This window comes from Xyrauchen texanus, chromosome 47 (genome assembly GCF_025860055.1).
Source record: "Xyrauchen texanus isolate HMW12.3.18 chromosome 47, RBS_HiC_50CHRs, whole genome shotgun sequence".
Classification (NCBI taxonomy): Eukaryota; Metazoa; Chordata; class Actinopteri; order Cypriniformes; family Catostomidae; genus Xyrauchen; species Xyrauchen texanus.
Genome location: NC_068322.1, coordinates 8,971,237 through 8,998,268, shown reverse-complemented (window position 1 = coordinate 8,998,268; position 27,032 = coordinate 8,971,237). Strand labels below are relative to the sequence as shown.

Below are 27,032 nucleotides of genomic sequence, written 5' to 3'. Positions count from 1 at the left end.
GTTACATGGAATCTATTCCAGAAAAAGACAAACAGCCACAATCCACTGGGAACACCGAGTCAGCAACACATTTTAATGTTACAGAGCCCAATGCTAGCTCTCCTCCTATAAGCAATGAACCAGTTAGTCTGACTACTGAGAAACATTCTGAAGAGATCAGTCTACCCTTGAATGTAGATTTAGTAGATAACGTAGCTGTTAAGCCAAGCTCTGTCAAGACAGCTACTACTGATCCTGATCAGATTAACACAAGGTATGTGCCAGAAGAGAAACCTGAAGCCTCTGTGCAAATTGAGGCACCAATCTTTGCTGAGTCAGATGATGATCAGCCATGCCATAATATTATTAATCAGGAAGCATCTGTGGAGCCAGAACAACAAACACCTATTTCAAATAACGGGTCAGAGGCAAAGGAGGTTACAGAATCGATGCAGTTAACCACAAAGGATCATTTAAATGAGTGTGAAACAGAAGAGTTTATTGTTGAAAAGTCAGATGTGACAGATACATTGGTAGAGACAGAGGTCATTAGCAAAGAATCTGGTATAAATGCAAATGCTGTTTCTGTAGATAAAAATGAAGACAATTCAGAAAAGATTCTAACAAGAGATAAGACAGAGGTCAAGAAAGTGCAGGCCACATCACAGACACAATTAGATAAACCTTCACCATCTCCACTCAATCCAAATATTGAGCTTGAATACACAGGAAAAACAATAGAGAATGCAGCTGGAAATGTTAGCAAATATAATCCAAAGGAACAGTTCCCTGAAAAGCTCTGCGAGGAGAAAGAGGAGAAACCACTGAAAAAAGAACAGATGAGCACAGATAAAACAGAACAGGAAACATGTTTGCCAGATCAAGTAGAAAACCTTAGGAGGACAGATCAGATAGCCACTCTTAAGAAAGTGTCTGAAAACAAAAATTCTGAATCTGAAGGCACTTTCTCTGAACAAGAGATTAGCCCAGATAAAGACATATTGGAAAATATGGGAGACGCATTCTCTCCATCCCTTCAAAATGTTGCTCTTATAACAGAGGAAAAAATTATGGAAAATACTGAAGCAGTTCAGGAGTGTTTGAAAGATCTCTCTTCAATATCAGAAAATTCAGAAGATAAGTTATTAATTATCCAAGTAGAGAAACCTGAAAAATATAATGTAGAGAAAACAGCAACGATAGACTCTAAAATAGACCAGGGTGATCAGTCGAATGTGCAAGAAGTATTTTCTCTAAACACTTTAAATTTAAAAATTAAAGAAGAGAGAGAAACAGAAGTTATGGCTTCTATGACAGAAACAGATCAATCTAAAAACCAGACAGTTGAACTGCTATTACCCTCTGCAGAAAGAGAAGAGAGAAATAAACAAAATGGAACTGAGGAAAAAAGAGAGTCTGGTACTGCTATTGCAAAGACAAACAATGATTCACTATCCTCAGTTAATGAGGATGACAAAATTCCAGATATTTTTAAAAAGGCAGAAGAGAAAGAAATTTGCCAAAAAGACACATTTGCTGATGAGGAGCTGAAGGGAATGATCAGCAAAAAAACTGAAAATCATTCATCTGCTGAGTGGTTGTCCCATAGCATAGACCATGTTGTAGAGATAGCTTCCCCACCCTCTGTATTTAGCCAACAGGAAAGAAACCATTCAGAAGAGGGGAAGTTGACCTCACTACCACAAGAGAAAAAGGATGGCATGCTACAGACATTGATAAAGCCTAATAAAGTTGATGAATCTGGAGAGGTAACAGTAAAAATAGATCTAGATGTACTGTACAGTACATTTGTTCTTGCAGATCAGTGTTTAGTCACCTATAGTATTCCAAAGTGTATTCTCATGTAGTTCTTTCATTTATGTCTTTCATGATATAATATATGTTTATATTAAGCCCTGAAATCATAACTTGGCAAATTGTAATCATTTTTTCTGCTGTCTAGAAAAAAGAAGATGCTGCTTCTGAACTTCTGAAGGAACCTGGTGAGAAAGACAGAGAGAGCATTCCTACAAGTCCTTCAGACCTGGTCAAGTTGGAAAGCACTGTCCTTCCAATTCTAGAGGCCCAGGCAACAGCAAAAGAGGAATCAAAACCTGAAACGCAGAAGGTCAATTGTCAACTGGAGGTTCTGCCAATGTATCCAGAACCAAGCTCAGAGGATGACCAACTTGGAGAAACTAAAGAACAAAAGGATGATGCATTGGAAAAAGAATGGAAAAAACTCCTCGTTCCAACTGATATCCAAGGAGATTCTTTTGAGGACAGTAATGAGGAAAAGCATTCACCTCAGCACCAGAGGAAACAAACTGTTGGATATAAGGAAGTGGAAATGGATAGCCCCGTCTCTGTGGAGGAAGAGGAGATCAGGAAGCAGATCATAGAGATGAGCGCAGATGAGGATGCATCACCATCTGATGAAGAAAACCTTGTCAGACAGAAGATCAAAGATCAAGAGAAGAAAAAAATGGAACAGAATGCAAAGAAGGATGATAAGGGAAAACATTATTCAGGGGAGGCCAGGCACCTTCTCAATAAGAGTAGTATCAGTCCAGAAGATGAGCCAGAGCAGAAGAGTATTATCTCTGTGACTAAAATTGAGGAAATACTTAAAGGAGAACAGCTTTCCTCGGACAGTGGAGCTGGCATACAGCATTTCAAAACAATTAAACTCAACAGTACAGCGACTGTACGCCAGACATCAGATGATGGTGAGCTAGAGTGTCTTTCTGACTCTCCTGATGATCGGTCAAGAGGAGAAGGCTCTTCAAGCTTACATGCATCCAATTTTACTCCAGGAACATCCCCCACATCTGTGTCTTCCCTTGATGAAGACAGTGACAGCAGTAGCCCTAGTCATGCTCGGTCAAGTGGTGAGGGCAAGCAGCAGAAGAAAGAAAAACACCGGCAGCCAGGCCAGTTGTTTCCCACCATTGAGGATTCATTCGAGGAAGAGCAACTGCAAGAGGAAGAGGACCTTCTAAAAGAACAGGAGAAGCACAAGGGCTCAGGGAAGAAGTCAGAGAAAGACAAAGAGGAGATTCAGGCACAGAGAAGGAGAGAGAGGCCAAAAACACCACCAAGCAACCTCTCACCAGAAGATGCATCTCCTACAGAAGAGCTACAACAGGAAGCAGAGTTGGAGGAATTCCGCAGGTCTTCCTGCTCAGACCTCTCCCCAAGCATGGAGTCAGAACCAGAGAGCTTTGAGTTACTCCCGGAGAAGATTGCTGCAGTCCAAAAAGTATATCAGTTACCAATGTCAGTCTCCTTGTACTCTCCCACAGATGAACAACATGCTGATAATCAGTTCAAAGAAATAGGAAATCGACCATTAAGAAGTGCTGATGAGGCATATGAGGAGATCATGCTGAAGGCCAAATCTCCGACTGCTGAGGTAAAAGAACAACCACCTGGGAAAGAATCTCTTTATGGTGGCATGCTGATTGAAGATTATGCATATGAGTCTCTTGTTGATGACCCATCATATGAACAGGAACCAGCTAATCTTCTTGTGTCAGAGAAACCCAAAAAACCTCTGAGATCACCTGATGAGGTATATGAAGATATGATGCATAGAAAGAAAGAAATTATGCTTAAGGAAAAGGATCTAACACGTCATAAGCCAGTAGAAGACATTCCTAAACCAGAAGTTGTGTTCACTCATACTGACTCTAGCAAAGAGATTTTCTCATCAAGTATCACAGGCCAGTCTGGAAAGGATGAAAGGCCTTTATTAGATGCAGAGGCAGCCTATGAAGAACTTATGAAGAAACAAAGAACAGTGCTGACTCCAGGAACCAGTCCAACTCAAGTAGGCCCTGATCTGAGTGAAATGGCACAAGGAAAAACAGTAGCCCAAGCTGAGAGAACAGAGATGGCACCCCTACGAAGAATACTGCCAATACCTGATCTAAGAGTGACACAGTGCTCATCAGGTGAAGAGGAATCTTGTGAAGAGAGTATTGCTGATCAAACACAGGACTCTGAGAAAGCTACATTTTCAACTACAAATACTGAACCAGAGCCACTTATTGGTGAGGCTTCCCTGGAACAAGATGATTTATCAGTACAAAAAGAAGCAGCATCACCTGAAGGATCAAGTGATGCACAAGCACTCACAAAGAAAAATGTAGAAATTGATCAAACAGGTGTTGTTGACTTCTCAAAGTTCCCAGACTCTAGTCAAATTTACTCTTTTACACCTACAGTTCAGAGTGTAATTTTAAGACCATCAGCCCCAGTAGTTGTAAGTGTATCACCTTTCGCAACTGTACCTCAATATATAGTATCCACTCTACCTAGTGTTGGATCAACTGCCCCAACAGTCCCTCCTAAACCAGTAGTGTTACGCAAAGCAGCATCTTTAGAAAAAGCAGACATTCCAGATGCTCCACCGCTATCTCCTCCAACTCTACCCAAACCCTCTATGTACCACAAAATGACTCCATCACAGGTCCCCACAAGAATCGTTCCTGTTGGCATGCCAACCTCAGGTGATAGTGTACCAGTAAGGCAACCTCTTGCTCCAACATACAAGCCCATTATTCCTCCTCCAGTACCACCAAAGCCATCCTCCATCCCTGCAGGTCTGAACTTCTGTCACAAAGCAGGGGAGTCTGTTAAACCACCCATTGCTCCCAAACCCATAGCTAGAGTTCAGCCACCTTTTACAGCTCATATTCTAGCAAAACCTACCATTCTCAGTAGTGAAGACAGTGTCCTTAATTTGAGTCCGTCTTCCGAGAGTAAAATTGGAACCACATCTCCCATCAAGTCCCCTACATCACCCAGGTATGGCAAAGTTTTGCGTGACACATATGTTGTTATTACATTGCCATCTCAGCCTGGTTCACCTACAGAAAGTATCACAACCCAAGCCCCAACTAGTCCTGGCCCAGAATCACCTCAGAAACAGGCTTCTTCACAATCACAAACTCAATCCCAGCCACAAACTCAACCACCTCCACAGCCACAAAGAACCAGAGTACCACTGGCATTCACACGAATTACCGAATCAATTGAAAGTCAAGAAATATGTGGTCCAGAAAAGGTAGTTTCTAGCATGAGCCATGTCTATGAGGCTATTTCAGCCTCAACACAGCCTCAATCAGCTATCCAAAATGTTGGTGTTCAGGTAGTTACCACCGAAGTGCAAAGAACCACAGTGTCTGTTGTGCATGAAAGAACACCTCCCCCACACCCCATTCCAAGAACCACTGGTATCTCTGTTGTTCAGAAAAACATGCAACCTGAACCAGTTCAAGTGCAGAATGGCCATGCTTACCATCCTGGAGAGGTAGTGGATCTCCGAACCCCAAAGACAGATGTAGAGACATCCATGAAGGGTGTGGATCTGTCTTCCTCTGAGTCAAGACGACAATCCCTTGCTATTGATTGTGGTGGGCATCATCAAAGTGCTGTGCAGTCATCTGTAGTGAACCTAAGCACTGATACTTCCTCAGTGTCAGTGGTTACAGACAGCATCACCATCCTTACATGCACAGCCACTGTAGCTTATGGCAGTGATACTTCTCAGTCCACATCAATGCCTCTTCAACTCACAACTGCTAAATCTTTTGAGCCTGTATCCCAAATTATTTACAGGCCTCTGAATACTCAGCCAGAGAAACCAATTAATCTCTCTACAACAGTGGGAAAAACTCATCATGTTCCTGTAACAATAGCTCCTACATTTACCAACAATGGCATTAGTGCAACTATCCCCCCTCGACTAGAAACAGGCTTATCAGGTGCAGTTGACCTCACCACAGTTAAACCTACACAAACCATAGTTACCATGAATGGGTCCACTGCAGAGGTGGTTACTGCTGTAATTACAGAGGAAGAGGGCAAACCAGTAGATCTGACTGCTGGAAGAAGAACAGTCTGCTGTGATGTAGTCTATAAACTTCCTTTTGCAGGCAGCTGCACAACTCAAAAGCCTTCAGGCCAATTACCAGAGGATCGTTTTGGATACAGGGATGACCACTATCAATATGATAGGACTCCTTATGGTATGAGAGGTCTTGGTGGAATTAAACCTTCAATGTCTGAAACAAACTTAGCTGGGGCTGGTCTCTTTCTGTACAAAAATAATCATAGTTATGATTTCAAAGAGACCACAGAAGGTGCTGTTGACCTGACATCTGGAAAAATGTCTGTGACAGGTCAGTATGAAATTGAAGATCTTTCTTGTCGATATAATTTTGAGCTACCTCTGCTTATTCCCAGCTGATTTTTAGTTTTTAATATGTGTTGTGTTTTTATATTCTCTTTTTTTGGGGAACGGTTTTGCATGCTCCAGATTTAATGTTTTTAATCAGATGTGTCTTACGTGTGGAATGGTTTTGTATGCTCCAGATTGTTTTTTTTACTTCTATGTGTCTGCATGCCTCTGCATACCATTCAATATTATTTTGGCTGTTTTCATTTTTGTTTTTTCGGAGGACGCATGGCTGTCTCTGTCCTGTTACTATTGCACTATTTTTATGTGCTGAACATTAATCCAATAGAATGAAATTTTAACAGGTGAGGCTGTGGACTACTCAAGCAAAGCTACAGGAGTATGCACCGCAATGACAATTCCACAGTACACGCAAGCCAGGATTACTTCAGAAGTTGGAACCCATTATGGCATGCCTAGTGTCCTAAGATCTTCCAATGGTATTGTTTATTCTTCTGTAGCAGCACCAGTCCCCTCTACATATGCCATAACCACCCAGCCTGGTTCCATCTTCAGCACATCCTACAATACTCTGTCAGGCATGCACACAAGTGATACTATGCCATCATTGTCAACTTTACAGAACCAACCTCTCACTAGATCACACAGTTTTCTGTCAACCATTGCTGTAACTAGAGCAGAGGAACAAAATTACATGCCCTTGAATCTGGACACTACAGTTTCAAAGGCTGGCCTTTCCACATCTCTCTCAGATGTTATTTCTACAGTTACAACAGTGGCAGCACTAGACACCTACACAAATGCCTCTTTGGAAGCAATTGCAGCCTCTTTAGAAGCTTTGTCTTCACCTGTGGTTCCTGGAAATGGACAGTACCAAATGGAGCGTGAGTTTCTCGAACTAGAGAAGATGAAGCAACAGCGCTTGGCTGAAGAAATTGAGTGGGAGAGGCAAGAGATCCAGAGATTCCGTGAGCAAGAACAGCTTTTGGTGCAAAAGGAGCTGGAAGAGCTTCAGGCTATGAAGCAGCAAATTCTGTGCCAGCAAGAAGAGGAGAGACAAGTCCACCTCCTGATGCAAAAGGAGACTTATGCTCAACAACAAGAGCAGTTAGAGCAGATACAAAGGCTACAAGAGCAGCTCAGACTGCAGTTGGAGGAACAGAAATTCAGGCAAATGTATCCTGGTGAGATCCTGCCAGAGGCTTTTGTTGTTGGAGGAGAAAGAAAGATGGATAGCGGCTGCCAGACTGATGAGGAGGATAATACTGAAAAGGCCTACACTGCAGGAAGAAAGAAGAAAAGTGCAAAGAAAAATGTTGATAGCAGTGTACAGACAGATGATGAGGACCAGGATGAATTGGAAGTTCCTGCTCGAGGCAGGCGCAGTAGACCACATGGTGTAAAAAATGGCATGGGTGAAAGGGGAGGGGTTTCAGTTCAGGCCCTAACTGAAATTTCAGTACAAACAGACACCTCAGGAACACTTAGGGGGCACTCTGTGCAGGTAGATACTAGAGTAGCTTATCCTGACTCTGAAATAACTTCCTCTCCTAAGCGACGCCCCACACCACTTGATATAGGCCAGTACCCTCACCTCAAAGCAGATTCCTCCACTCTTCAGGTTGTCCCAGGTCCACCCAAGTCCCCAAAAGTTCTGTACTCTCCCATTTCCCCTTGTGTATCCCCTAGCAAATCCCTTGAGTATTTGTCTTATGAGAAATCCCTTGGAGACAGAAGCCCACAGAGAATACATTCTGCCACCGACCTATCCATAGGTCCACCACCAAGTCCTAGGGCTCCCAAGGTCATACAAAGGTCAATGTCTGACCCCAAACCCATGAGCCCAACTGGAGAGGAGAATGAAAATTTCCAGCATTCTGATGATTATTCTGTAAGTATACCTGATTTTAATTAGTGTTGGCATTTGTATTTTATGAGCAGGCTCAACTTTGCTTGAAAAAAATACTGAAATTTCATAGGATGTTTATTGACATATTTTTCTTTGTAGTTACTTCTCATTTTATAATTTCTATAAGCTGAAAAAGCAAAGCTTATTGATAGCCCTTTTATAGGCATTTCAAAAGTACAGAAGATAAAGAATTTGTACTGATAGTTTTGTCGTCCTCAAGGCATGTTTCATGAGTGTGCATAATCCTCCAGAGGTTTTCTTAAATTCTTTTTAGTCTTATGCAACCAGGAGAACTAAAGTGTTAGTTGCTTGCTTTTTAAGTCTACCTATGAAACCAGCTTCAAAGCTTATTGCATACACAATAAAGTATGTGTAGTCCTAGGATGAAATATGTCTTAAAAAAGTTTGTTTGTATAAAAGCATTTTATTCATTTTACACTATTATTGCTTCATTGGTTTTATCTTTAAGGCAAAGGGATCTCCTAGTGGTACTCCATCTGGCACCCAAAAGAAAGTTAAAAGGACCCTTCCTAACCCACCTTCTGAGGAAGAAGCATCTGATGCTGGTCAAACAGCCTATAGCTCTGGCTCAGCTCGCCGTCGCCAGTGCCGAAGCACCAACATGGCACGGGCAAAAATTCTACAAGACATTGACCGTGAGCTGGACCTGGTTGAGCGAGAGTCCTCGAAACTGCGTAAAAAGCAAGCTGAACTGGATGAGGAAGAGAAGGAGATTGATGCCAAGCTGCGTTACCTGGAGATGGGCATCAACCGACGTAAGGAGGTATTGCTTAAAGAGAGGGAGAAGAGGGAAAGGGCATATTTGCAGAGTGTTGCAGAGGACAGAGACTACATGTCGGACAGTGAGGTGAGTAACATTCGTGAGACAAGAGATGGAGAGAAGGTCAGTGGACATGGGCTAGAGAGACCTCGTACTGCACCACAGTCAGAGCTTGATGAGTTTGTTCCTCCGCAGACTAAACACGATGTCCAATATGGAAAGTATTCCCAGTTCCAATACTCACAGTACCAGAAGTCACTGTACCAGCCTCAGTTGCCATACCAATCCCAATCCATCTACTCTTCTGTTCCGTCTCTGACTGCCTCACAGCAACAGAGCTACCACCAAATGCTACTGCTTCAACAGAAAGCAAGGCAACAAGCTGCTCTCCTCTCTGAACTAGATTCTACCAAAATTGCCACCAGCTATGATACCCAATCCTACTTAGGGGGTAAATATGGCAACCACCTTGACCTGCGAAGCCTAGAGGAGCGTGCTGGAAGCCTGGCAATGAGTCCAATGTCCAACGTGTCGGCCGACTCATTCTATGCTGACTTGGATCAACATCATCAAACACCACAGAGCTACATGCTTTTAGAGGATGCAGCAGAACTGGCAAAAAGGACTGGTAGCCTTTCATCCACTAGTTATGGCATTGCTGAAAGGGAGCTGGCCAAAGCAGAGCGTCTTCTTAGACATACTGCTGCAGATGTGGGTACTGACTACCTGAGTAGTTCCTCCAGACTTCACTCATATGGTAAGGCCCAGGATGAAGAGGACCCAATGGAAGAGCCATATGAGCTAAAGCTTTTAAAACAGCAACTGAAACAGGAGTTCAGAAGAAGCACAGGGGGCAATGAAAGCTTGGAACAACTTACTGGACTCTCTCATCACTATACCACCAGCACAGGAGTGTCCACTGGAGGCTACAGAGCCTTCCCCAAAACAGAGAAGTACAGCATCAGCAGACTAACCTTGGAGAAGCAGGCTGCAAAGCAACTCCCAACATCTATGCTTTACCAGAAACACAAAAACACCAGCAACATTGGAAAGCACTCTTCCTCTATCCAGGACAGCAGAGGTCTAGAAACAGACTATAGTAGTTACTTGGGGTCCAGTGGTGCTTCGCCCAGATCAAGCAGATTTCTACAGGATGAGATCACCTTTGGACTACGAAAGAATATTGCAGAACAGCAGAAATACCTGGGCTCCACACTTGGGGCCAATTTAGCAGGTTCACTCAATCTTGGCCAAGGCGTGAATCTGAGCCAAATTATGAGGCCTTCCTTGGGAGAAGACTCTGCTTACCCCAGTGGAAGCAGATCCCGGCCTTCCTCTAGACCCTCCTCAGTGTATGGTGTTGACCTGTCCATTAAAATAGACACTTCCAGCTCTTCTCTGGGGCTCAAAGCAGAAGCTGACCCCTCCTTAGAGACTTCAGCTTTCCAGACTCCATCAGGAAGGTCAAAACCTACAAGCTTGCCTATTGGACAGGGAGGGCGTGGGCGTATCCCTATTGTGGCACAGAACTCAGAAGAAGAGAGCCCGCTGAGTCCGGTGGGTCAGCCAATGGGTATGGCAAGGGCTTCTGCAGGGCCACTTCCACCTATTTCTGCTGACTCCCGTGATCAGTTTGGGTCATGCCTCTCCCTCCAGGACCCTCAACAGCAACATCTTAGAGAAGATCCTTCAAGAGGGCGTGGCTATGTGCTAATGGATGATCTGCAGGACACCATGTCTGATAGTGAAGGTAATTTAAATATCCTCAGAATGTTCTCTTGGATTGACGCTTCATACACAAATCCAGTTTTTTATTTATGTATGTCTCGTCTATTTCTAAGTGTCCACTCATGTCATGACTATGTGAAGGCATCTGTTCACTGAATATATCTGCTTGTCTGTCTCCACTGCAAAAAATCATATTTTTTGTCTTGCTTTCCAGTAAAAATGAAAAATTTAAATCTCCTTAAAACAAGATAAATTCACTTGATAAGAAAAACTACTAAGTTATTAAAACTTTTTATGCATCTTGAATATAAGTTTATCTTATTTTGTGGCAATGGTAGTTTTTCACCTAAAGAAAGAAGAATTAATGAATATGATTTTGCACTGTTCTCTGTACTATGTTTTTGTTTGCTAAAATAACAGCTTAAGAAAAATCATATTTTACTTTCTATAGTAACATTTCTAACATTTGCAGTTAACATTTTGCATGTGATTTCTTTGCTGACTGCCTTTTTGTCCTGTGTGAACACTTATATTGCATGCTTTTACTCTCTGCATGTTCAGTTAACATGGCCTGTGTGTTATTTGGGTGGGATTAATTAAAAATGTTATGCTTGAAATGGCAGGACTACATCCATTTTCAAATCCTTATTGTAAGTTGCATAGGAGCAGCTTTATATCCCTTCAAAGTTGATAGTCAAGCAGGCTGTAAACAACAGAGCTGTGTTTGTTGTTGATTAGTCATCTGTTTAGTTATCAGAAAGTGCCTTTCTATCAAAATCTTCCTAGTTCTGTCTACATAGAATCTGTTGTCTTTTGTTTTGTATATTGTTTTATAGTTTAATTAAGTTTAAAACACAAGTTGTGCATTATATTACACAGATTACATTATAGCTACACAACTTGAACTGTATTACTAAGATATTCTGACAGATTTCTGTGTAAGGTCAGGCATTATTTAAGTCATTTTTAAAAAGTTCCCTTCTCAGAAAAATAAATGCTATAGCCTATACACCCTTCTATGAACAAAGTTACTGTCCATTTGTGTTACTAGCATATCCCTGAGTATTGTTACATGCCTGTTTCTGTTTGCATGCATGTTTGATTTGAACTTAATAAATAAGTTATCTGCCTCTTCCTGTCTGCTTTTGAATAAAAGTCCTTCTTCATTTGCATGCTTTTCCACCTGATAAATGCTTTCATATATATTGAGCTTTTGCTTTTTCTGAGCTTTGTGTTGACAATATTTGTCTGTTGACTTTTAATTTCTACCCATAATAAATCTTAAAATCAAAGTGATAAAAACATTGTAGTGGATAAATTCATGGAATTATATCAAATTAACTGCACAATAGCAAGAATAACATAACTACATTACTTCAAGCTCAAACCTAAAATATCAATTTTTAACATGTATTTTTTGTTTTTCATTCATCTATAAAGTAACTGTACCCACACATTTAACAGCATATGATGCCGTCATCATATGTGCCATCTGGAAGTAAATGCATTTGCCTTGGTTGCAGCACTAAGTGAATCCCTGGTGGGTTTGAACAGAGACGATCCAGGAAACTCACATGAGAATGTCAGAAACGGTAGAGTATACCATCTTAGACTCCTGCACGCCTCCCATCTCCCCCACACCTTCCGCTACCATGACTGCCCACCTGCCAATCACCCGTGAGCTGTTAGACAACTGAATCAACTGCAAATTCATCTTCATAAAACATGTCGCAGGAAGAAGGACACATTTGCACACTAATGTAATGCTGCGTTAGTAAATGCAGCTCTTGCATCTGTGGTTAATTTAGAATTTCTCACTTTTTTCTCGCTAAAAATAACTCATCTCGATCCAATCTGCTGCAATTCATCCAATTTGATGAACAAAACAGCATTCATGTAATGCTAGTAATATTTGTGCATATCAAATCTAATGAGTGCATTGATTTGATCATAAAGCTGGTCTGGCTCATGAAGCTGACAGAATGACCACAGATATACATAATAATAAATCTCAATTTAAGTGATTGTTTCAGCATGTAATAAGATCTACATGTCATATCATTCTACATCTGTGTCAGGTCTGCAAACTCTAAAAGTGTATTGATGAATGTTAATTCGTCATGATGACCTAAGGTCAGCTATTCACCTATCCATCACAATGCATTTCCAAATCAGATGTCCATAAGAAAGGAATGAGTGTTCTAAATTAAAATAACCTTCACAAGATGTTACCTAGATTTCCCACCCCTAGTTGGAAAAATCAAGCATCAGTTCTCTGCTTATCTTTGTAGCCTTTGAATGTTCCCAATAAATTAGAAATAATGTTTAATAATGTGATTGGCAATTATCCTATAAAACTATTAAAATTTCAATAAAAACTCCCCCCTCTTATACAGTATAGCTGAAAGACAATTTTTCCATGCTGGGTGACATAATAATGCAAGATAGTATGGCAAAGTTTTTTCACCTGTGTCTGTGTCAGTTAGTCCTATTCCACTTGTGAAAGCTCAGAATATTTATGGGAAATAATATTACTGCATTGTGTCCTCATTCTTAGTTTTAGATTTACAAGGTTTGCGTGTAAAAATAAAATAACTGATCTTCTTTCTGTAATCATTTCCTTTTCTGTCCCAAATGGCTCTATATTGTTTGGCCCCTCATGAACATCTTTGGAAGTACAAGAAAGGCAATGGTTTGAATAGTAGACTAAATACCTTAACTGTCTCTGATATTACGTTCAAATAACGGGAGGGTGCATAGAGGTTTGTTTTGACAGATTGGCAGGCAGGACTTTAAATATTTAATTCCCATCTGTTTTACTGAAGCGTACCACCTGCGTCGGGAGGAAACTGACTGGTTTGACAAACCCAGAGAAGGACGCACAGAGAACGGACAAGGGATGGATAGAAGACTGGTAATAAAGACACTTTTTGCATGTATATTGGGGCATAAACACAACAGTGACCAGACAGTACAAACATTTGGTACTTCATAACAAACTGGACATATTTACCAAGGCTGTAAATACAATATGCTACATGGTCAAAGGTATGTGCACACCCCATTGTAGTTGACAGGTTTGGCAAGGCCCATTATTTCCAGTGAATACAAATCTTAATGTTACTGAATACATTGGCATTCTAGAGATATGGCTGCTTACAAATTTGAGCCATGTCCCCATGCCAAGCATCAGGGCCTGACGTTACAGATGTTCATGTCTGCATGGGAGCCGATCTCTAACATTTAGTAGAAATCCTTCCCAGAAGAGTGAAAGCTGCTAAAGAGGACCAACTCCTTATTAATGCCAATGGTTTTTAAACTAAATGCTCAATTAGCACAAATGGGTGTGGTGTTTGGGTGTACAAATATGTATATTTTGCCATATGCAGTATTGTAAGAAAACAATGCACCTGATACAGTAATTACATACAAAGAAAAAGCTGAATTAATTTTTTAATTTCATTGTAAGCAATCTTATTAAAGTATTTCATAAACTTATCATGCAAGTGTTTCTTTAAGTGTATCTGACAGTGCTTGTATGTTGGCCCACAGGGCAAGTCAGCGCATTACCCGTTTCCCCATAACAGAGTAAAACTACAGAGGGATCCTAAAGATCATAGTGTATCAGGTAAGATGAGCAGCCAGTCCAATACTTGACACTTTTCAGCTTGGCTTACAGACATGCCCCTACAATGTAGACAGATGTTTAGGACAGCTGCCCCTGGTAACAGAAGATCTATTCGCCTACCAGGCCTGCATGGGGAGACGCCTGAAGCTTACGTCTATGCAAACATTCGTTTTACCATGCTGAGATTGTGTTGGCAAAGTTTATTTTATGCCTACTACTAAACAACACATTAGCTCTCCTCCCATTTTCCGTCAAGCGTCCTCTTGTGGTGCTCCACTTTGCCACATTAATGCACACACACTGTCATAGGACTGCAGTGCATAGCAGCCACATCAGTGATCCACCCCCTCCACATGCCCTAGTATTTTAAATCATGTAGGTGGGGTTGACTCAATTCAGTCTCCCTTGGCACCATTTTTATAAGCGATAAAACAGGGCAGATATTACGCAGCAATGTGGCAGATTGGCGCCCCTCCAGTTTCCTCAGTCATCAAAGCCCAAAATGTTGTGAAATGCACACATTGGGTTATTCTCATAATTAGGAAATGCTGAACAAACCAGTGCATTGCGTTTAAAAAAAAGATGGATGTCTATAGCAAGTGTGCTGTGTTGTGACTGGTGAATTTGTTGCACTGTAATTAAGGTAATGCCTACATTGGTACAGTAATTAGTCTGATGGAGGGGTCTGGGTACGATGATTCTGAATTGCAGGATGTTCTTCGCACAATTAAATGAGTCACACTTTGGATTTGGCTGTTCACAGTCATGGTACTGTGCTGAAAAGACCAGCATTAACTTCCACACTGGTCCCAAAGTATCTGGTGTATGTTGGTTTTGTGTTGGTCTGGCTAGTAAACCAGCATAGCCAAGTTTCTCAACAGCAAAAACTGCTGGTTGACCAGCATGGTCTTTCTAATGTATTTGGTTGATCAAGGTAGGTTTGCTAGTTAAGATAGTTAAGAAGTCTGTGGGACACCAGCATGCTAGCATCTCATGCGGGGGACCAGTATTTTGCTATTTGAATTGATTCCGATTCACAAGCTCTCGATGAGATTCTGATTTCGATACAGTTTTATTTTATTGTGATTCATTTGGGTATATTTCAGTTCTAATGCTCATTTTGCTTACAAATGAAAGAAATTTCTCTCAGCTAATGCTTCTAACTATACAGGGAACCTTCTCACTTAGTTCATTACGAAAATATTAATTAAATGAATTACCAACAGGGGCCGAACTATGCAGTTCAACTGCTATTCATTTAACAGATATAACAATTGACTTAACCAAAACTGAAGTAAACCTTAAAGTAAAGGTGAAAGATCGGTCTTGGGATTTTAAGAATCGATACTGGGATTGTTCAAATGAAGATCAAGATTAATCAGTAAATCGATATTTTTACCCAGTCCTTGAGATCAGCATCCAAAACACAACGTAAGCTGGTGACCATCAATGCTGGGCTTTTCAACTGTGTGTTGTCTGTTACAGCTTAATGAATTAGCAACATATATTTGACCAGCATGTCTTAACAATGCTCTTCGCTTACAGGAAATGGGCTGGGCATCCGTGTGGTTGGAGGGAAAGAGCTCCCTGGCAGCAGTGGGGACATTGGTGCATATGTAGCCAAAGTGTTACCTGGAGGAGCTGCGGAGCAGACGGGGAAGTTTGTGGAAGGTAGGCATTTCAGTGAGGGATGGGTACTCTCCCAAGATCTTTCTCTGTATAGAGTAATTTGTTTGTTTTAGATGAATAGCTGGATCAGTGTTCAGAGACTGTCAGAGTAGGAATAGAAGTTCATGTGGTGACATTTCAGGGCATGGTTTGACGTGATAGTTCAGAGTAGGAGACAGGAAAGACAAATTATGCTAATCTGCACAATTCTTCACCTCCAGGCTTCACGAATGACTCATTCTTGATGTGAGAGATAAAGATAGAGAGGAGGAACATTATGAGTTTCAGAGTGTAGGTGTTGCACAGATCAAATGTTAGATAAACATGCCAGTAAAAGAGTTGAATGTAAAATTTACATCAAAACTTTGACTGAGATGTCACTGGAGAGGTGAACTGTAAGTTTTGATGACATTTTAGTGGCTTAATACCGCTTTTACAAAGCCTTTATATAAATATGCACTGTACAATGCTGTAATTGACCCCATTGTGACAAATTCACCAAATGATGGCCGATGGCAAAATGTTTCTTTTGGAAAGAATCCTCTCAGACTTATCTAATAAAACCCAGAGTAAAATCATAGTGCAATTTGAGTTTCAGGGCTTTTTTGATTGAGTGTTTCAACCATTTTGATTGAATGTTGAATAGAGTTGAATTTTACAAGCTCTATTGATCTCAGTTTTTGATTGAGACATTAATGCTTTCTCTTTCTCCAGGGGTGAGGACGTGCACAGAGCATTGTAAACTAGGTCTACATTGCCTCTAGCTTTTGTGCTGCTTACTACAGGTCGTAATTTATGTGGGACTGGGATTGATGGCAAGGGGGAAAGTGAAGCCAGAAGGGCTGGATCTCTCTGCGCACAGGCTTATTTATGAGGCTATATACAACAGCTGGGCTCTGTGGGGGAACATTGTGAGCTTTGACTGGGAATGACACTTCGCATCTGTATTCCTTCTGCTCGCACATTCTTTATTAGATATTGCTCTGTATTTAGGCCTCTGATTCCTTAACTCTCTGTGCCTCTTTCTCATCTCATCATGTCTGTGCTCTTGTCGTTTCTTCTCGTTTCTCCACATGTCTTGTGTCGTCTTGTCTTTCTGATCTCGACTCTACTTTTTACACATTGTCTATTATCTCATCTCTACTTGACTTTTCTCACCTCATCTGGTCTTCTTCTAGTTTCTTAACACCTCTTCTCATCTTGTCTCATCGCCTCTCATCTTCAACTTTAATTACATTTCTCTCAACTCTTCTCTTCTTGTCTCGTCTCAACTCATCACTTCTCCTCTCGTGTTCTCTCTTCTCTTCTCGCCTCTTTTCATCTTTTCTCTACCCTTTCCCTCTTCTCTCCTATTGTCTTGTCTCCACGTGCTGTTCCACCTGATGAAGCTTCTTAAGGGTGAAATGTCAAAAGTTTCTATTTGCTGTAAGTGTGATTATGCATATGGTCGGCATGATTACAACAGACACATGACTCACATTCGCAATATTAGTAGAACAGGCTGGTGTTAAGAACTGGAGTAATGTGAGCTGGCTGTTCAATCTCTCACAATAAAGTGAAAATCAGTGAATGTGTGCACAGTTCATGACATACACATCATACACATTGACCTACAGGGACCCCCAGCATCCACCGTAGTGAGGGAGCTTTAAAACGTCCAAAGAGGGCCTACCTGGCCTACCTGAAGACACGGTTTCACCTGTGTAAGTGCACCAACAGAGTGGTTTTAAGTTTGCTGTGAATTGGAGTGAACTCTGAGGTTCACTTCTGCAAGCATTTCTTGCCCTTTCTCTCTGGGTGTCTTGTGAATTGCACTTACAGTTTATTTTAAGAGATAATGTGTGGCGTTGCAGTGCTTTTTAGAACATCTTCAAGCTAGTGAAGAAAAAAAATTTGTTTTGTGGTGATTTTTCTGTATGAGTGTGTGTGTGGTTTATGATGAGATTTCTAGTGTCCCCTTATGTTTAGGGTTAGGGGATAGAATCTGTAATTGGTACAGTATAAAATCATTATGTCTATGGAGAGTCCTCAAAAGGATAGCCGCACCAACGTGTGTGTGTGTGTGTGTGTGTGTGTGTGTGTGTGAGCGTGTATTTATCACTTTGTGGGGACCAAATGTCCCCATAAGGATAGTAAAACCCAAAATGTTTGACCTTGTGGGGACATTTTGTCGGTCCCCATGAGGAAAACAGCTTATAAATCATACTAAATGATGTTTTTTGAAAATGTAAAAATGCAGAAGGTTTTCTGTGAGGGTTAGGTTTAGGGGTAGGGTTAGGTTTAGGGGATAGAATATAAAGTTTGTACAGTATAAAAACCATTATGTCTATGGAAAGTCCCCATAAAACATGGAAACACAACGTGTGTGTGTGTGTGTGTGTGTGTGTGTGTGTGTGTGTGTGTGTGTGTGTGTGTGTGTGTGTGTGTGTGTGTGTGTGTGTGTAGGAATGCAAGTTCTGGAGTGGAACAGCATTTCCTTGACTGGAAAGACATACGAAGAGGTGCAGGTTCTGGTTGGTCATCAGGTTGGAGAGGCGGAGTTATGCATCAGACTGTGAGTGCCAGATTTACATTACAACTGCATATTATTTATAAACAAAAAATTACTTAGTGCACTGATTTTGCCACGGAACCCAGATTTTATATTGAACACCTACCAGAGACCCAACACAGTACCAACATTTTTAACATCAAAAGTAATAGTAAATAAAACATGTATTATCTAAAAATGACCTTGAACTGCACAGGTCCAATAATAAGCCAAATGAATGACATTGGCCAAATATAACATTTTGTAAAAAATTTTCTCTTCTTTCCACAACCCTATTAAAACAGACCTGTATGACCCGATTTTGGGTTGCAACCCATCAGTTGAGAACCACTGACTAAGTGCACCTTTACATGTCAAATTGCTGTTATCGTTATAAACCATGACTTCTCTCTTTCTCATCTATAGTGACCTAAACATGCTGTCTGATTCTGAAAGCTCCCACCTAGACATTCAAGACCAGACCAAAGGTGAGAACACATAACATCTCTGTCACAATTTATTCTCCTGTGATCAGAACAGACGTTCAAGCTCATCAGATGTCAAGATCCGAAAGTAATTAACCTCAATTGCACTGTATTGCTTGATCACTTATTTTACACTTGCATTTGTTAATCTGCAGGAGACAGACCTCCACGGTCTCCAGGTGTGGACCCTAAGCAGCTGGCTGCAGAGCTCCAAAAAGTGTCCCAGCAGCAGGTGCCATCCTCCTTGACGTCAGCGCTGGATAAGGCCTCAGCGTCTGCAGGATCCAGTGCAGTACCCAGCCCTGGCCAGCCTGGTTCACCCTCTATCAGCAAGAAACGCCACAGCAAGGTCCAACAAACACGTGCCCACATCCGCACTATTTTGTACATAGTCAAATGCATCTATTTCATATGTCTTTTTATTGCTGATATTCTGTTTCTTAGACCTCTGAGGCTGTAAAGATTCAGTTCCACCCAGTGTCAGGAGAGATTCAGGTAGACTTTTAACTTTCTCAAGGCAATGTTCATCCAAAATTGAAGATTCTGCCATCATTTACTCACCCACATATTGTTACAAATGGTTTTTGTTGTTTTCTTCAATGGAACACAAATTGAAATGTTAAATGATTAAATTATGTCCCTTTTACCTTCACTCATTTAAAAAATGGTGAGCTATGAGAATGCCCTATTAACAGATTGATTTATGAATATGTCAAGATTAGAATATATTTATGTCACATTCATATTGTTTATTAGTTGTATCATAGAGACCAACTTGGTTTGATTTTGCAGCTTCAAATAAATTACGACAAACAACTGGGAAATCTCATCGTCCATGTTCTTCAAGCGCGGAACCTGACTCCACGGGATAATAATGGCTACTCTGATCCATTTGTGAAAGTTTACCTGCTGCCAGGCAGAGGGTGAGTTTCCAGTTGTATCATTATAGTGTATAGTTTTATTGCCCAAAAATGTCAAGAGCTGGCTGAAATTTCCAGTTCCTGGCTGGAAACCTAGCTACTGTGCTGCTTTCAGGACTGAGCTAAGATATTAAAGTCTTTTGTTTAAGACACTTAGTAACACATAGCCTAACAAAACATCGTAAATACACCTACAAATTCTGCTTTGTTCTCGTATGTCATTGTGGAAGGGCGGAGGGCGGGGCCGGGTCATGATGCTGCACACCCGGCCCCTAATCACGCTAATCAAGGCTCCGAGAGGGATAAAGGCAGACTGGGGAGATTTATGAACAGCTGTCCGACGTGTGTGTGTGTGTGTGTGTGTGTGTGTGTGTGTGTGTGTGTGTGTGTGTGTGTGTGTGTGTGTGTGTGTGTGTGTGTGTGTGTCCGCCCCCCCCTTTTGGTTCAGTTTATAATTAGAATATTATTTATATTAGCAAGCCAGTTCTCGCCTCCTCCCTCTCGAGGGCTAATTAGCCTGATTACGGACGGGTGTGCAGAATCACGACCCTCCGCCCTGCCACAGTCAGATTTCAGATTTGCCTGCTCCTACAGATCAGTCAGATGTCTTCTTCCTTTTTAAACGATCTGTTCTTGGCCAGAATAAGCTGTAACTGTGGACAAGACTTAATGCGAATAGTCAAACGTGTGAGACTTCAGAGAGTTTTAAGGTTTTAGAATAATTTAATATCAGTATTCTAGAGTCAAATGTGATAATTCTTTCTCTTTTACCCCTGGCAATGGAAATTAAGACTCCCTGAGCTGTTCTTTAATACTGCCGGCTACTTTCTGAGAGTTAGCGAAGCAGGAAATCACTTATCCAGTTATAAATAGCACCAAGTCACTGAGAAAGACCTCATTAGAACGTGCATATTGTGTAATAATCACCCAGCTCTAGTTTGGAGCTGCTTTTAAATGTGTGATTGTGTGTATACGGGTGTGCATTTGTCTATTTGTCAGCAAAAGAGGCCAGCAAAACAGGCCAGCTCAGTTTGTGTGTAAAACGATAGGGCTGTTTGCACTTTGTAAGTTGCCTTTGTTTGTGCGTGTGTGTGCAATGGACCATTTTTGCATCTTTTTTTGCACTACCTAGTTTGAACCTACAAAAGCAAGATCTCTCCATTTATCTGCTCCATATGGGCATGAATGCATGAATACTACTGCATAAAGCAATTTTGCCACCACATATACAAACACATACAGGCACAGACATTATTACAGTCTCCCGCTCATCACTGATTGTTGTCTGTTTTTGCTGCATGCTGGATCTTTACAGTCAGGTCATGGTTGTGCAGAATGCCAGGTATGTGATTATTTCCTATAGTAACAGCACATAATACAAGATTGGCGGTGCTTGGACATGAATGGCTTAATAATATAACTTCTGTTGTTTTATGGAGTGCATTTTGCCTTCTTCTGTATCATCAATACATTTGTTATCATCGTTCAATGTAGAATACGGTCACTAAAGCAACACAAGTGGTCCTATACTAGACTTCATTTTGCTATCCATTTGCCATAGACAACATTTGCCACCTGTGTGAAGTGCTTCCAAAAATGTGGTTTGTACTGTGCTAATTTTATAGAGGGGCCTCAGGGTGACCTTTTGTGGTTTAACTAATCTATCTAATTACAGTGCTGAGAATAAAAGAAGGTCCAAACATGCTCAGAAGAGCCTGAATCCAGAGTGGAACCAAACTGTCATCTACAAAAACATCCACCTGGAACAGGTTAAGCACACTCCCAGCCATTTACACAAGATAATGTATAGAGTTGCAGGAATAAGTATGTGAACCCTGGATTTACATGGACTTCTAGATAAATGGTCATAAAAGTTGATCTGATCCATTGAAGGACATTTTTGGTCGAGATGCTTGACAAGACCTCAAGAGAGCGATTTACTGCAGAAAATAATTTTGCTGAATTGAAACATCTGACCTACTGAAACAAATTTTTCCACCATGCCATTTTAATGTCTGCATGATGTTTTCAGTAAATACATGTGACTGCGTTGAAGGTCAGAGCATATTTTATGACCAATTCATGCAGAAAATCCAAGGGTTCACATACTTTTTCTTGTAACTCTAGTTGGCTTTTTTAAAGATTTTTTGAGTGCTCCCACTTGTTGTGTTTTACTTCTAGAATGATTGGCACATCACGTATATTCTCCAAAAAACATTGCTCATGACATAATATGTCTGGAAATTCAAGTAAAATTCTGATTTCACCTTGTGGGAATATGCATTTTAGTTTCAATACCTTACATTTTTTTTGAGGTTTCAATTATGTGAGAGCTCTTAATAGAGAATCCAAGACTTTGTTCCAAACAGGGATAAGTCTGTCGTCTCCCAGAAGTACTTTAGCCTAATTAAGACCAAGGAGCTCCTTCAGTTAAATCTCTGAGGTGGCTGCTAACAGATGTGATTGAGATGTTTTTACTGGACTGTTGAAGCGAGGCGAATAGGCCTGAAATGATAGAGAAAGACAGAAGGTAGAGGGAAATGTTGCAAGGAAGGTGAGGCTTACATCAGAAACCATCTGTATCAAATGCTCCAGTGCAGCATATCGTGTTGGAGATGTTTGCTGGTTTCATTGGAAAATCTATGTATTACTTTTGTCTTGTTTTCCAGAAAAAATTTCAAAACATCCTTAAAGGTAAAATTCATCCAAAAACGTCTTTCTTTATTTACTCACCCTCATGCCATCCCAGATGTGTGTGACTTGCTTTCTCTGCTGATCACAAACCAAGATTTTTAGAATATCTCAGCTTTCTAGATCCATATATTGCAAGTGAATGGTGGCCAGAACTTTGAAGCTCCAAAAAGGACATAAAGGCAGTATAAAAGTAATCCATACATTTCAAGTGGTTAAATCCATGTCTTCAGAAGTGATGTGATAGGTGTCAGTGAGAAACAGGTACATATTCCTTTTATGTCCATAAGTCCTTTTTTACTATAAATCTCCACTTTCACATTCTTCTTTTGGTTTTGCCGATTCACATTCTTCGTGATTATCGCTACCTACTGGGCATGGAGGAGAATTTATAGTAGAAAAGGACTTATCTGTTTCTAACTCACACCTATCATATCACTTCTGAAGACATGGATTTGACCACTGGAGTCTTATTGATTACTTTAATGCAGCCTTTATGTCCTTTTTGGAGCTTCACATTTCTGGCCAATATACACTTCATGTATGGACCTACAGAGCTGAGATGTTCTTCTAAAAATCTTTGTTTGTTTTCAGCAGAAGAAAGAAAGTCATACACAACTGGGGTGGCATTAGAGTGTTAAAATGATGAGAGAACGTTTGGGTAAATGAACCCTTTAAAGCAAGATACGGTAAATTTTCTTGACAAGCAAAATTGTGAAAGACACAAAAGTTTGTTTTCAGTGAATATATCTTTCCTTTTTTATATTTATGCTAAGTATGTTTGAATATGTTTTGATAATTTTACTAGACAACAAGGCAAAAAATACTGATGAAGAAAAGAGGTTTGTGAGGTATTTTCTTTGCCTGATCTACAGATCAGTAATGGAATGATGTACAGTAAAGTTCTCTCTTAGAATTTGAATAATAAAACAATGTTTTAATGTGTGATATTCACAAAGGATATCATCTTGATGAGGAATCTACTCAAACTGAGCTGTTTTGTGTGTGTTTAGCTAAAGAAGAAGACATTGGAGGTCAGTGTGTGGGACTATGACAAGAGCTCTGCAATTGACTTCTTGGGAGAGGTGAGAGTCTAGAAGTTCTCTAACCACATATTGAAAGACTAACTGTTTGCACAAGGTATAATGGGATTAAATGACAGATACATAATAATAAATAATGAGAGTAATTAAATATTCACAAATAATTTATCCCATTGATCATTGGCACTACCTAAATGAATGGTTTGGTATTGCAACAATTAAAAATTATGAAAAACAGATTAGGTATGTGCGGGGTTTTGCAGGTGCTAATTGACCTGTCCAACACGGCCCAATTGGACAACGTCCCGCACTGGCTGCCTCTGAAGGAGCAGAGTGAGGGCGATCATCACCGCCGCTCTCACTCAGGACAGGGCCGTCAGCACTCGCCCAAACCTCCTGGAGGACATGGAAGTCAACACTCCCCTAAAACCTCCAGTCACAGCAAGGAGGAGTCACCCAAATCCTCGGTCATCAAGAGTCGCAGTCATGGAATCTTCCCTGATCCTGCCAAGGGTAGGACAGAAAGTTGCATGCCAGATCACTCACTCTCACTCTTTCACTGTAAAAATCAATTTCTCAATCAATATTTTTGTCCTGTTTTCCAGAAATAAATATCTAAACATCCTTAAAAAATGGATTTACTTGAGAAGTAAAATTGCATAAGATTACATTTACATTTATTCATTTGACAGAAGCTTTTATCCAATTAATTTCCAAAAGAGGAATAATACATCATAAGTGACTCGTCTTAAAGTGACAGTGGTAAGAATAGTGCTGCATTACAAAGTTTCACTAGCATCAGAATAGTAGTATCCAAGACAGATGAGAGTGTGTGTGTGTGTGTGTGTATATATATATATATATATATATTTGTATTCTAAAGCCATACAATGCCATTGTGTCATTATTTACTGAAAATCTATTTCTTCAATTCTAAATATATTTTCTCTTAAAACTAAGTCTCAAAATCTTACACAATTATTCTTCAAGACAAAGATACAGATTAAGAAATATAATTTTTTGCAATGAATTCCGGATATGACGTCTTCCTCTTCATCTTTTGCACACTGTCCATTTTTCTATTAGTAGTATGTCTATGCACTCTATTTTTTCTATCTTTTTCTGTACTTATCTTGATCTCTTCATCCTTTATTACTCAAGCTTCTAGCTTTTTCTTCCTGCTCTCCATATATGTGTGTTCAGTTCACAAAAGCGCTGAGCTCACCAGTGCTTCACTCCAGCCACCTCACACAGGGTGTGACAGGGCTGCTCAGACGGGAAGCAGCCTGCTCAGATGCTAGGCTAGGGCACAATACTGTAGCTGTACCTCAAGTATAACATCAGTTGTGTCAGATGGAGACTCAATAATTTTGAATAACCTTAAAGAAAATAATAATTGTAGTTTATGTAAAACATAAATAAATAAATTAAATGGTCTAATAAATTAAATTAAACATTAACGAGGCAAAAGCAGAGCTAATTTGGTTCTGGTTGTTTTAGACACGCAGGTCCCCACTATTGAGAAATCTCACAGTAGCCCTGGCACGTCTAAGCCGTCACTCTCTGAGGGCCAAGCCCGCCCTCCCAGAGTCCCCCGTGCTCATGGCAAAAGTGGCACGGCCCGGACACACCTCGAAGATGCCGAAGCTGCCAGCCAGCAGCCCCGCCACCAACCAAGTAAACGAAGCAAATAAAACCTCCACAGCATGGCTGCCTTCGCACTCATCTGTTCCTACTTCTGTTCTATTTCACTCCCCTCTTTTGTTTTAGTTTTACTTCCTCCTTTTTGGATTTCTTCCTTTTTATCATACTCTGGTTCCCCTGTGGTCACAGCCTGTTCACTTCACTGCCTCATCACCTGTGCATTCTTGTCAGTGTATTGGGAACACCATACACACACACACACACACACACACACACACACACACACACACACACACACACACACACACACACACACACACACACTTAAGTACAAGACCAGTCCATTTATTTTACATTACGGTATTATAACAATGGACTATTTAACCACTCAAAATAAATATACTACCTCTACTGTTTAATTTATATAACTTTAATTTATATTCTGCCATTTGGTGTGCAATAAATATTTAATTATAAATAATAAATCATATACTAAATAATTTAACTGAAGAAACAGCTCAAATATGAATCAATCTATTGGTAAATATGTATGTGTGACTGTATTATACTGTAGATAATATAAATATGATTATAAATATGATTGTTTTAATCAATATGACATCAAAGAATCCTGAAAAAGTAACCTTTTAAACTCTGAAATAAGAAAATAAATGTAAGTGTTCAGAATGGATGCATTGTTAATAAACTGAGAAACAAATGCACTCAATTTCTGAGCAATTTTCTGTCAGGCACTTTGTCCATCAGTCTTCAATGAGATGCTTACTATGCCAGAGTCAGTCACCATAAGACAATCTGACTGGACATTTCAGGCACCTAGTCTGGCAGACCTGAAACTGAAAGGGATGGCTACATGACCATTTCTTACAGCTCATCTAATTAAACATTAGGAAAAATTTATCTAGAAATAAGACATCCATGGTCAGCACACAATGCATTTAGCCACAAGTTTTGCCCAGTTCATCCACTTTAGACCCTCATGACAGCCCCCCCTCTAAACCTCTTTTTTAAATTCCTCTTTATTTGTCCCATTGAGTTGTGTTCTGTCCCAGACGGCCGGCTTTTAAGCAGCTGCCCCATCTCCACCAAGTTGGCAGTGCATGTGGCCTCTGCTCCTGAAAGCACCATTCCACCCTGCCTCCACTCTTTCTGTGGCGCTTGCTGGCCTACACTGCACCTCAGTTGACACGCTAAGCCCGAGCCAGGGCATGCGTACTGTGGCTGCATGTGACTCTGACCTACAGTAAAAGCTGGTGCTGTCTATGTTGTGACAAGTTCATACTCTGAGTCTCCATCTCGTTCCCCCCTTCTCCCCTCTTCAAACCTCCCCCCTTTTTTGCCCCACACATTGGCTGGTATATGACACCAGCCCATAATGGCCGCCTCGACCCAAGGCACCACAGGCACAGCATAGTTGGTGTGCTCACCATTCAAGCCAATGAGATCCCTGATGGCCATCACCTGACCCTCAGGAAAGCCATGTCGGAAGAGAGGCCACAGCCGGACGGAGGTGAGAGTTGAACCGTATGATTGCCAGTGACAGAGAGAGAGCGAGCGAGAGAGGATGTTAAGTTACTAACGCAGATACTAACCACACCTCTAGCGGAACTAGCGAGGACACTATACCACTTCACAGGAAATTCATGCAGCGAGTCTCAGTCTGTTCAACAGTCTAGCAACGTGCTTCCCTTAAACCAGGGGATGAGTTGTAACCAAACAGTAACACTCAACTATGACATCTTGGTTGGAGCCATGGCTCAGAAGGTAGCACTGTTGCTCACAACACATAAAATTTGTCACCGA

At 40.8% G+C, this 27,032-nt stretch overlaps 1 protein-coding gene across 1 annotated transcript in view; it reads left to right on the top strand.

Annotated features, from left to right (window-relative positions):
- LOC127638890 (protein piccolo-like) overlaps positions 1-27,032 on the top strand; it is a 53,902-nt gene that overhangs the window by 20,808 nt on the left and 6,062 nt on the right. Inside the window, exons 5-22 of the mRNA XM_052120618.1 lie at positions 1,943-6,167; positions 6,529-8,075; positions 8,563-10,624; positions 12,126-12,194; positions 13,428-13,516; positions 14,155-14,230; positions 15,776-15,901; positions 18,344-18,452; positions 18,855-18,916; positions 19,069-19,262; positions 19,358-19,408; positions 19,706-19,836; positions 21,149-21,175; positions 21,509-21,602; positions 23,538-23,609; positions 23,831-24,080; positions 25,068-25,244; positions 26,599-26,739. Coding sequence (XP_051976578.1) covers positions 1,943-6,167; positions 6,529-8,075; positions 8,563-10,624; positions 12,126-12,194; positions 13,428-13,516; positions 14,155-14,230; positions 15,776-15,901; positions 18,344-18,452; positions 18,855-18,916; positions 19,069-19,262; positions 19,358-19,408; positions 19,706-19,836; positions 21,149-21,175; positions 21,509-21,602; positions 23,538-23,609; positions 23,831-24,080; positions 25,068-25,244; positions 26,599-26,739 — 9,502 coding nt within the window. The remainder of the gene's footprint in view (positions 1-1,942; positions 6,168-6,528; positions 8,076-8,562; positions 10,625-12,125; positions 12,195-13,427; positions 13,517-14,154; positions 14,231-15,775; positions 15,902-18,343; positions 18,453-18,854; positions 18,917-19,068; positions 19,263-19,357; positions 19,409-19,705; positions 19,837-21,148; positions 21,176-21,508; positions 21,603-23,537; positions 23,610-23,830; positions 24,081-25,067; positions 25,245-26,598; positions 26,740-27,032) is intronic.